This window comes from Haplochromis burtoni, unplaced genomic scaffold, assembly GCF_018398535.1.
Source record: "Haplochromis burtoni strain Fernald_Lab_line unplaced genomic scaffold, NCSU_Asbu1 Contig_2522, whole genome shotgun sequence".
NCBI lineage: Eukaryota > Metazoa > Chordata > Actinopteri > Cichliformes > Cichlidae > Haplochromis > Haplochromis burtoni.
The window spans coordinates 1-11,888 of NW_024584883.1; the positions used below are offsets into that span (position 1 = coordinate 1).

At 37.5% G+C, this 11,888-nt stretch overlaps 1 protein-coding gene and 1 gene segment (V, D, J or C); both read left to right on the plus strand.

The window, feature by feature from the left end:
• Nucleotides 1-884: 884 nt before the first annotated feature.
• On the plus strand, nucleotides 885-10,255 carry LOC102313472 (immunoglobulin lambda-1 light chain-like). 5 transcript variants are annotated; one of them, XM_042217671.1, is made up of 4 exons: nucleotides 885-1,029; nucleotides 4,860-5,173; nucleotides 8,934-8,967; nucleotides 9,708-10,255. In XM_042217671.1, exons 1-4 carry the CDS (start codon nucleotides 990-992, stop codon nucleotides 10,028-10,030), a joined length of 711 nt encoding a protein of 236 aa, XP_042073605.1. In that variant the 5' UTR covers nucleotides 885-989; the 3' UTR covers nucleotides 10,031-10,255. The 5 variants fall into 5 exon arrangements, with proteins under 5 accessions (XP_042073605.1, XP_042073604.1, XP_014186921.1 ...); XM_042217670.1 differs by having other exon boundaries at nucleotides 895-1,029; nucleotides 4,860-5,182; nucleotides 9,708-10,247; XM_014331435.2 differs by lacking the exon at nucleotides 4,860-5,173 and adding an exon at nucleotides 1,113-1,438 and having other exon boundaries at nucleotides 903-1,029; nucleotides 9,708-10,238.
• A 1,183-nt stretch (nucleotides 10,256-11,438) lies between these two features.
• On the plus strand, nucleotides 11,439-11,855 carry LOC102313986 (the record flags this gene model as incomplete). The annotated part of the segment is given in 2 exon segments: nucleotides 11,439-11,478; nucleotides 11,562-11,855. Coding segments are annotated over 2 exon segments (334 nt in total), but the record flags the coding sequence as incomplete, so codon positions are not given.
• Between the last annotated feature and the right edge of the window lie 33 nt (nucleotides 11,856-11,888).

The window sequence follows — 11,888 nt, forward strand, 5'->3', positions numbered from 1 at the left end:
TGTTGTTTCTACCCTGCATTAATTTGCATCCTCAGTCAGTGAACCATCACCTTTCTCTCTCTTCTCTTCTTTCCCCGGATGCACCTGCATGAGTTCATCTACTATTTATAGATATATGTAAATGAAGAACTGTCAGCTTTCTGTTTTAACGAGTCAGTTTTCACAGCCGTAGTCATCAAGTAATATTTTTATTTTTTCTCGTTAAATATAAAACGGAGTAGAAGAGCTTCAGCTGTGCACACCATCTTTTTTTCAATCATGACCCAAGCATATCATATTATTATTTTAACATGCATTTAACATGCTCTAAATTATATTTAATAATAAGACAGAATTAAACAAAAATTAATCACCAATTCTAAAGTCTGACTAGAGATACTGTTAGTATTAGTGGTCACTCATATTTCCAGGAGGTGTTCATCAGGTTGCAGTAATATCTTTCACCGTCATAATCCTCCAACAGATTTTTCAGATTTTTCTCAAATAAAAAATGGCTTACTTGCTTTTTTTTTATGAACAAGGGGAAGCATATTAAAAGACCTGTACCACAGTGCTTTACTTTGTGTCAAATACCTCTTTACTAAGCAGCCTTAGGTCCACTTGCTGACTGTGTATAAGTTTGCAGTGTGTACTGGATAAACTGGATAAACTCCCATTTTTGTAATTATTCAGTTTAATTTCTGCTGTTACCGATAGATAGATAGACAGACACTTTACAATTATGATAAATATTACAATTAAACCTACAGTTTAATGTAATATTTAGGGGAAGGGAGACATCAGTAACACCCAAATTCTAAATAAAAAAATAAGTTAGCCTCCACTCAAGACAATATCACAAAGTATGCAGGTTTACCCAAAGCTCCTCCTTCTGTCAGTCACTCAGTTTCAGTGACATATTTAATGGTTCACACCTCCTCTCATCATCCTACAGAGGCAGTGAAATTTCTTTCCAAGTTACAGGTCCATTCTCAGCACACGGTGACAACATGCTGGTGACTCTCTGTGCTCTCATCACTGCTCTGACATGTATAGATCCTCATTTATACTTCAGATTAGTTGTTATTTGTTGGATTGATATTTCAGTGGGTTTCTCTTCTTATTATTTGCAGGTGTGAGTGGTGTGACGGTGCTGACACAGAAACCTCCTGTTTTATCAGTGAGCAAAGGAGAGGCAGTCACTATGGACTGTAACCTGGGGACTGTTACTAATAGTGAGGCGCGCTGGTATAAACAGATTCCAGGAGAAGTTCCTCAGTATGTGCTGAGGATGTATCATAGCTGGAGTTCTCCAACCTATGGCTCTGGGTTCTCTGCTCCAAAATTTACATCCACTCATCAGTCAACATCAGATTATCGTTTGATCATCAAGAATGTGGAGGAGGGAGACTCTGCAGTCTATTACTGTAAGACATGGGACAGCTCTGTTAATGAGTACGTATCACAGTGATTTACACTGTGACAAAAACATTCTCACTGATACTTCTGCTTTTGGGGACTCTTTCACATACTGTACACTCACAACTCTTTTACACGCACGTTTTCGTCCTTAATCAAGTTTTGAATAGACGCTAATTTCAGTAAGCTTTATAGAGATAACTGTTGCATTCCATCTGCAGTAAAAGTAATAGTACTCAGTAAATCCTATTTACTCTTTCACCTTAGGGTATATTTACTTTTCATAGAGCTACATGCATGCAAATACTCATACTGACGACATCAACAAACTTCTAAATATCATATCATGAACATCACTGCCATGAAATCCAGGATTTCAGTTTGTGCCTACTATTTTTCACAGTACACTTTGAAAGCACTCAGAATAAAGGAAAAAAACATATATTTTTTTTAAAAATTCCTGCAGCAGTTACTTAGTTTATTAACTTACCATTCAGTAATCTTACCATCTTTGCCACTGGATTTTGCTCAGACAGATTCAGAGCTTTAAATCCTAGAACAGCTAATACTATTTCATTACTGACGGTACAGAACTGTCGACTCTTTGTACTACACCTATTCTAGTGAAGTTGTATCACAGTGATTCAGACTGACAAAAATCTGAATGAGATACACTGCAGTGCTTGTGTATTCCTAGTATTAATGAGGCAAAACCATAAAATCTTCGGGAAAGCAACTAATGACACAGAGGAGAAAAAAATGTCTAAAGAGACAGAAATTGTTTGAAACACGTAAGCAGTGTTTTGAAATATCAATTAAGGGAATGAGATGTTGGCAGTGAAAGTTGGCCTGAAGAGGATGTTGCAATTCCTCATGCCTTATTGGTGCCGTTTTGTAAAGCCATGTATACAAACTGAGTCACTGTGGTATTCGGTACCAAGCTGACTGTAACAAGTACTTTTAACTGAAAAAGATTTTCTGATGATTCATGTTTTGATATGGTTATATGTTTTGCTGTTGTTATTTTATATTCATTTTTATTTATTGATTTAATTTAATTTATTGCTATTATTTATTTATTTATTTTGTGGCGGGGAGGTCACTTGTATTTATAACCTCTGTTAATTATGTGTAACTAGGAGAAATGAAACAGGGGGAAAGTTTTGAACATATGAAGAAAATGAGGTGCAAAAAATGCATGGAAAGTCATATCTATGAGTAATTTGAACGTAATCCGGCCACTTTGTGCATTCCCAACTGACGGTCTAGAAAAAGGTGTCTAATTTACCAAGCTGTGAAACAAGAAACATCTCATGATGGTAAAACCACTGAGCTCTCTCACAATGCTTGCAACCTTATTGTTGCGAAACATACTGACAGCATTGGCACAGTTGGGGTCATAATCTGGAAGTGGAAAGACAATCATTTCACCATAACCGGTGACAACCAGGTGGTCCCTGAAAGAGTTCAGACAGAGTGAAAAGAATCCAAGGACCATCTGTAGAGAGCTACAGAAAGAAAAGAAAACAATCAGTAATGCACTCAATTTTTCAAACTATAGCCTGTATGCAAAACTTCATTGCTGAAGAAAAATCATGTTGAAGTGCATTTAAAGTTTGCTGAACAACATTTAGACATGCCTGAGAGATCACCATACTGGGAGATATACAGTCTTGTCAGATGAGATACAAATTTTCATAAAATGTAATTCTTCGGATGGCACAATAGTCACCATGCTTGGAAGCCAAAAGCCACTGCAAATCACCTCCAACACAGTGAAGATTGGAGGTGGAAACATCATTGTGTGGTGCTGTTTTTCAGCATACAGCTCTGGCATATGTCATATAACTGAAGGAAGGATGAGTGGAAAATGCACAGAGACAATCTTGATAAAAAAAATATGTTGCCATCTGTCAGGACATTGAAGATGAAGAGCGTGGACATTTCAGCAAGACAATTATACTAAATGCAGCCAAGGAAACTCACAACTGATTTCAGAGAAGGAAGATAAAGTTACTACAATGGCCCAGGTAATCATCTGACCAGATGACCTGAAAATCTGCACAATCTAAAATAGTTTCAAGTTGTCGTATGTACAGGAGACATGAATCCGTTATATTAAAATTGTGCGAAAAGGTGTCAAATCAAATGTGTATATTTTTATATAAATGTTGTTCACTAAAATGATGTGAAATATGTTGTTGATCGCTCTTATTGTTTTCATAATATTTAAAATTGTGTTAAGGTTGGCATAAATTAAAATAAGATAGGTAGGCCTGTTTTAGGCCTACACAGTGCTGAAACTGAAATTTTGCACTTGTTAAAGGCACTTTGGAATATAATTAAAAATAATCAAATTTAAATATGATCAATCAGAAATGTTCTCTCTTTTTAAATGTATCTATTAGTTTTTATTTAGCAAGTTTTAATTTTTATCAAACTGATTGTTCGTGACAAGGTAACTTACAAGAATTGAATTTCCTGGAGGAACCCATCTGAGGGATAAAGTTTCATCTAATCTAAGAAGAGCATCTCCTCCAGCTCTCATACTGTAATGTAACCGCTGTGTGGCAGGCAGGTATTGGACCCAAATGCAGGGCACAGGAGACTGAAAATGCTGCACTCAAACAAAATACAAAACAAAGAGTGGCCAGGAACAAAGAAACCAACACTAGGAAAACAAAGAGCAGGAAAACGTGTCACCATTAGGGATTGAAAGTTTTCTGCTTTTTATTTGGTATTGACATAATTATATAAATTTTATCCTACAGTTTCTTTTAACTGCTGCATCTTAATGGTTTATCACAATGTGGGCATTTCAAGCTGGAAACTGGTTTCAAAAATCATGATAAACTGTTTTTATACATCACATTTATAAACAGGCCATTCTCATTTACAGACATTTAGTTACTTAATTAGATGATTTGTGCAAAGCCAGGCGTGTCAGAGAATAAAATACAGAGTTGAAGTTGAAATTCTAAACTTCATGTTGCTTCAGAAAATGTAAATCTAATTGCAATTTTTTAAACAAAATACAAGTTAAAGTGTAAAATATAACAAACCAAAATCCTGCCACATTTAGGCTATGGAGAAAGTCACCATTCCAAAATACAAAACAAACAAACAAATTTATTGAAAAGAATGGAAGATGATGATGTTGCCACAGGCGAGGGTAAATGCACAAGGCATTACCAACACCAATAATAATAATATTAATAGCACAGACAAGAGAAAGAAAAAAAATCAAATGCTCCTCCTCCTGTTAGTGGTATTAAATAGCTCTTCCACCATCATCTCTCCACTCAGTTCTTAGCCCACACTGACAACATGCTGGTGACTCTCTGTGCTCTCATCACTGCTCTAACATGTAAAGAGTCTAAAATATACTGAAGAATAGACTTCATGTTAGAGTTAAATGTCAGTGTATTTGTCTTAACTACGTTTGTTCTTGTTGTTTGCAGGTGTGAGTGGTGTGACGGTACTGACACAGAAACCTGTTTTATCAGTGAGGAAAGGAGAGACAGCCACCATGGACTGTAACCTGGGGACTGTTACTAGCTATGCTGCTGCCTGGCATAAACAGATTCCAGGAGGAAGTCCTCAGCATGTGCTGAGGATGTATCATAGTTGGAGTTCACCATACTATGGCTCTGGATTCTCCTCTCCAAAATTCACATCCACTCATCAGTCAACATCAGATTATCGTTTGATCATCAAGAATGTGGAGGAGGGAGACTCTGCAGTCTATTACTGTCAGACATGGGACGGCTCTGCTACCAGTGGGGTATCACAGTGATTTACACTGTGACAAAAACCTCCACACAGATACTTCTGCTTTTTGATGCTCTTTCACATCCTGATAAAAGACACCTTCAACAAATACACTGAAACCCCACCACCTTCAAATACTGTGTTATTTTTTTTTCTTTTAATTTTTTTCATTAAAATCATGAACAACCACACATGGGCAAGGCCACCTCCTCATCCAGTTCCTCACACCCAGAGCTGATTGCAGGCAATCAATCCAGAGATATTTAAGCCTCACGCTGACGTTCATTCACCGCCAGTGCGTCATCAACCCATGTTGGTAACTGGTTCTCATGTTTCAAGCTCTGTTTGTCATTTACCTTGCTAACTTAACTTTCTTGTGTCTACAGTTCCTGGACTCACCTTGTCTCAAACAGCTTACACTCCTCTCTCGGACTCAAGATATCAAACCACCATTTTGTAAATCACTCTGTGCCTCACATGCCTGCCCTCCTGCCACCAGACTCCATCTGAAACATCCGGATCTGAGGTCAGCCTTTCCACACTGCTCAGTTCACCCTGGATTCTCGCCACCCTCCTCTCATTGCTCTTTTCCTCCACCTGCAAGTAAGAATAGTTACATAATCTACTTACCAACTTCTGAGAGCCACTCGACTACTTACCTAACCCCGTTATCTTCTCTCCTTCTGCCCCATTCCAGTCTGCATCCCAGGACCTATTTCCCTTCTCCAGATCCACGTCCCCTTAGCCACGTTACCCCCAGCTTTGCCACATCAAGTTCTACCTTTCATTGCTACTTGTCTCAACACACAGTGACATTATGCTGCTGACTCTCTGTGCTCTCATCACTGCCCTAACATGTATGGAATCTTTATACTTCAGATTAGTAGTTACTTGTTGGATTCATATGTGCTTGTGTTTCTCTTGACTCCATGTCTTCTTGTTGTTTGCAGGTGTGAGTGATGTGACGGTGCTGACATAGAAACACTGTAACAAAAACCTCCTCACTCATACTTCTGCTTTTTGATGCTCTATTTTTCACATGCTGACAAAACACCCATTCAAAAAACCCACAACCTTCAAATACTGTGTTTATTGTTCTTTTTGATTTTTAATATTTGATTTTAATGTTCATCAATGTAAACCCACCAACTTCAGACAATCTGTTAATAAACACTGAATTACTCTTTTTGATATATTTTAACATTCATCACTGAAAGTATTTTAAATATTGAGGAAAATTATTGTACTGTGATTCTTTTGAATCAGTACTAAGTAGAAGTACAGATACCTAGGTATTTTTTAACCTAGGTATCTGTACTTCTACTTAAGTAAAGAAAGTTTTCACTTTTGCCACCTCTGTCTATCTCATTGAAACTATCTCTTTACTTTGTTACATATTCCATATGTACAGGGAACAGCCTATAAAAAAATGGCACACCAAAAATACCTGGAGTCAGCAGGTACAAATGTTTCAAAGAAAACAGTAAGCAATGCATTCAATATCCATGCCATGAGAGAGATGACAGGAATTCTGTTTGCTGGTATAAACAAGTTCCTGGACGGTTTCCTCAGATTTCTCCATTCTGACAGCTCACCCAGCTTTGAAAAAAGGTTCCTCAGAGACAGATTCAACTCTACATCCTCATCAAACATTAATTACCACTTAACTATCAAGCAGGCAGAAAAAGAAGACAATGTACACAATGTACAATGATTTACATTGTGGCTGTTTTCTTAAGGCTCATTCACTCAATAGTCCAAAGGAGAAAACTCATTTTAACATACAACCTTCAGATTAGAGCAGGGCGATATGACCAAAAATATTTATCACGATATAGATCTGAAAATTTGCGATAATGATATAACTGACGATATAATTGACACTAGACAAAATACTTTACAACTCCACAATTTTATTAGTGCAAAAAAAAAAAACCCATCAATGTATTCCACTTAAAAAAGCAGCTGTTTTTTGCATTAAAGTTATATAAAATTGTAACAGTGCAAATGCAAATTTCCTGCTGACAGTTTAACCAAAAGGCATTTCCAGTGGAAATTGGCCAACATATCCTCAGTATAACCATGTATAATATCCACAAAACTTAAAAAAAGTTAAACCGTACGTATCACTCCGCGAGGCTCCTGCTTACGATAGCCGTAATGCTCTGACAATCCATCAAGCGGTGCGGCTTCGTAGCTTAGCAAAGTCATCTTGAAACATTTGACAGATTTTCGAGCGCCGTGTACCACATAAAATTGTTTCGAGGTCAGTAAACACAACTAGAATTCAAACATAAGGCACACGGGATTATAAGGGGTACTGTCGATTTTCAGAAAAATCAAAGGACTGATTTTAAGTGTGCCGTATTTTCCAAAAGACACGGTAATAACGACGGCCCGCTAGCATGCACTACCAAAAATAGTGCTTTGTTGTGTATCTGACGGATGAAAGCTTAACCAGTGCCACACCACTGAAGTTGCATTTTTACAAACCAGTTCTGGTTCATCCGTTTCATTTAACGATCCACTTTCGCCCTTCTCATTCGCCGTCACTGTCGTCCCTTTTTCGCCATGTGCGTATGAAAACAAAGGCACTGCGCATGCGCGTTTTACCCATATTCTATCGCGATATTTCATATTTCATTTTCTTGTCGTTGCCCAACATTATACCTGTCAGGGCCCTGGGTCTGAGCGACCCAGGATCCCTGAGCAGTTATGAATTATATTATTATTATTATTATTATTATTATTATTATTATTATTATTATTATTATTATTGTTGTATGTATATTTGGCATTGCTGTCCTTCTCCCTGTTTGCGTGTGTATGTATATCGGTGGGCGCCTTCAGGCCTGGTGGGTGTGGCCCTGCTGACGGTCTGCACACACCTGCCGCTGATCAGGGCTCGTCGGGGGAGCTACTTAGGAGAGTCTTGGAGCTCCTACTGACGCGGGATCATTCCATGAGACTCCACGTTAGTCATCCAGCTGAACTGAGTTAGTGTGTGTATGCCCACGGTTATATGTGTCCTGACGGCTGCGTCTATTGTGTCCCCAGGAGAAGTGTGGAGCGCCAGACAGCAGCCAGCACGAGGGGTGCTGAGACACGGGAGCGGAGAGCACTGAGACACGGACTATTCACGGAGAGACACGACACGGGAGTCAGGGAGAGCACGGGTATTTACTGTTATTATTTCCATCACTGTAAATAAACGCACTGTTTATACACAGAGCACCGCGCCTGGGTCCTCCTTCCCCACACATCCACACGGTCTGCCAGCCAGACCGTGACAATACCGGTATTATCGTGAACGGTATATGGCTCAGCCCTACTTCAGATAATGTCATATTGAACATTGGATTGTTCTTTTTTTTTATTTTTTTATCCCTTTTAACCTTTAACCTGTCTTTTATCAATCATGCAGAGACAGGGGACTCTGCAGTGAGTTCCTGTCAGACATGGGAAGACTCCCAAAAATGCTCCGTCATAGTGAACCAGACTAAACAAAATCTCATTGAGAGACAGTGAATCTCTGTTTAATTCAGATGAATAATGAGTACTTAATTAAGTCTTACACAAAACAAGTGACAAGAAGAAAAAAACACGACTACACACAGAGACACAGTTATAAAGTACAAACAGATGAAGTGAATGAGATGTTGACAGTGAAAGTTAGTCTCTACAGGATGTTTCAGTTCCTCTCCCCTCATCAGTGACAGTCAGGAGGTTTTTGTACAGCCATGTATACAAACTGAATCACTGTGGTATTCGGACAAGGCACCAAGCTGATTGTGACAAGTAAGTACTTTTTAAATGATCATAAAACAAGAGAGATTTTGCAAAAGTCTGCTGATGACTACTTAATTCAATATGTTTCTTGTTCTGCATCATTTTTATGATTTTGTACAACATGAAATAGTTTGAGGTTGTTGTATGTGCAGGAGACATGAATTCTTTAAAAAATTTAAAAAAAATTGAAAAGGTGTCAAACCAAATTTGTATATTTTTATATAAATGTTGTTCACTAAACATTATGTGAAATATGATATCATCCGTTCTTATTATTCTCATAGTGTTTTTATTTAATATTGGGGTTGGCATTTCAAAAACATATATAAGATTGTTTTCTTTTTCTTCAGTAGTAGTTAACAGTGTTACTAAAGTTAAAAATTAATTTTAAATGATTAGAAACGGGCTGTACAGTTTTTTTTTTAATGAAAGAAAATTGCTCACAGTAACTGACATGTTATGCAGAAACCTCCAGAATTAAATCAAAAACATCTTACATGGAAAGTTAAAGAGTAACTAGTCATATTTTATTTTAGGAAAACTTAAAAAGAAAATCAATTGATATGTTGAGTTGTTATGTCTGTATATTTTTCCAAATCACATTAGTATTGTTTTCTTCTAATTTCATAACAAATATTATGTTTATTCCATATTGACTCTTATTGATGTCTTGATTTCTTCTGTTTTCATTATTTCATTTCATGTCCTTTGATTTTTCAATTTCCTGAACATCCTTCATGTATTTTCAGGCTCCAGCCTCCCTCCTCCTGTCCTGACAGTCTTCCCTCCGTCCAGTGCTGAGCTCCGGTCCGACACAGCTTCTCTGGTCTGTCTGTCCAGTCAGTCTGTGCCTTTTGCAGATGTGAGCTGGTTGGCTGCTGGGAGTCCAGTGAGCAGTGAGATCTCTACCAGCACTGCTGTTCAGAGACCAGACCAGACTTACCAAATCAGCAGCTTTCTGACCATCCAGACATCAGACTGGAACATGAATAAGGTTTATACATGTAAAGTGTCTTTGGGCTCACAGACTTCAGAGAAAACCATCAAGAAGTCAGAATGTCCCACTGAATAGTCGAGGACCAGAATGTGCATTTAAAATTGGCTTGTCTACTGCTGTTTGCTAAAATATATTCATGTTGGAAATCTGAATAAGGCATAAGATTTACACCATGAGTATATTTTCTTGTCATTACTGCATAGTTTTAGGAATTCGTGTTTTGCTGTCTTTTCCCTTATTTTAATAAAATGCAGTTTAAAATATTCATACATGAATTTTTTTTAATTTTACATAAAAAAAACCTTAATTAAAATGTTGTTCATTTAAACTGTACTCATACTTCTTTCTTTGCTGCTTTTGTTGTTTTCATCTTATTTTTGCCAGAAAAGGCTTAAGTATGTGTTGTTTGTCACAACGTAATGTACAATCGCTGCACACCAGTGAGCAGTGCTTCCTAAGTTTAGATAAACATACAAAAGGTCACAGTGACACTAAGATGACATGTTGTTTCTACCCTGCATTAATTTGCATCCTCAGTCAGTGAACCATCACCTTTCTCTCTCTTCTCTTCTTTCCCCGGATGCACCTGCATGAGTTCATCTACTATTTATAGATATATGTAAATGAAGAACTGTCAGCTTTCTGTTTTAACGAGTCAGTTTTCACAGCCGTAGTCATCAAGTAATATTTTTATTTTTTCTCGTTAAATATAAAACGGAGTAGAAGAGCTTCAGCTGTGCACACCATCTTTTTTTCAATCATGACCCAAGCATATCATATTATTATTTTAACATGCATTTAACATGCTCTAAATTATATTTAATAATAAGACAGAATTAAACAAAAATTAATCACCAATTCTAAAGTCTGACTAGAGATACTGTTAGTATTAGTGGTCACTCATATTTCCAGGAGGTGTTCATCAGGTTGCAGTAATATCTTTCACCGTCATAATCCTCCAACAGATTTTTCAGATTTTTCTCAAATAAAAAATGGCTTACTTGCTTTTTTTTTATGAACAAGGGGAAGCATATTAAAAGACCTGTACCACAGTGCTTTACTTTGTGTCAAATACCTCTTTACTAAGCAGCCTTAGGTCCACTTGCTGACTGTGTATAAGTTTGCAGTGTGTACTGGATAAACTGGATAAACTCCCATTTTTGTAATTATTCAGTTTAATTTCTGCTGTTACCGATAGATAGATAGACAGACACTTTACAATTATGATAAATATTACAATTAAACCTACAGTTTAATGTAATATTTAGGGGAAGGGAGACATCAGTAACACCCAAATTCTAAATAAAAAAATAAGTTAGCCTCCACTCAAGACAATATCACAAAGTATGCAGGTTTACCCAAAGCTCCTCCTTCTCTCAGTTTCAGTGACATATTTAATGGTTCACACCTCCTCTCATCATCCTACAGAGGCAGTGAAATTTCTTTCCAAGTTACAAGTCCATTCTCAGCACACGGTGACAACATGCTGGTGACTCTCTGTGCTCTCATCACTGCTCTGACATGTATAGATCCTCATTTATACTTCAGATTAGTTGTTATTTGTTGGATTGATATTTCAGTGGGTTTCTCTTCTTATTATTTGCAGGTGTGAGTGGTGTGACGGTGCTGACACAGAAACCTCCTGTTTTATCAGTGAGCAAAGGAGAGGCAGTCACTATGGACTGTAACCTGGGGACTGTTACTAATAGTGAGGCGCGCTGGTATAAACAGATTCCAGGAGAAGTTCCTCAGTATGTGCTGAGGATGTATCATAGCTGGAGTTCTCCAACCTATGGCTCTGGGTTCTCTGCTCCAAAATTTACATCCACTCATCAGTCAACATCAGATTATCGTTTGATCATCAAGAATGTGGAGGAGGGAGACTCTGCAGTCTATTACTGTAAGACATGGGACAGCTCTGTTAATGAGTACG

Bases quoted from the DNA above. Each gene is read 5' to 3' on its own strand.
- LOC102313472 (XM_014331435.2), top strand. From the start codon at position 990: ATGCTGGTGACTCTCTGTGCTCTCATCACTGCTCTGACAT. The intron at 1,030-1,112 runs GTATAGATCCTC...TATTATTTGCAG, and splicing joins TCTCATCACTGCTCTGACAT to GTGTGAGTGGTGTGACGGTG. The intron at 8,968-9,707 runs GTAAGTACTTTT...ATGTATTTTCAG, and splicing joins CACCAAGCTGATTGTGACAA to GCTCCAGCCTCCCTCCTCCT.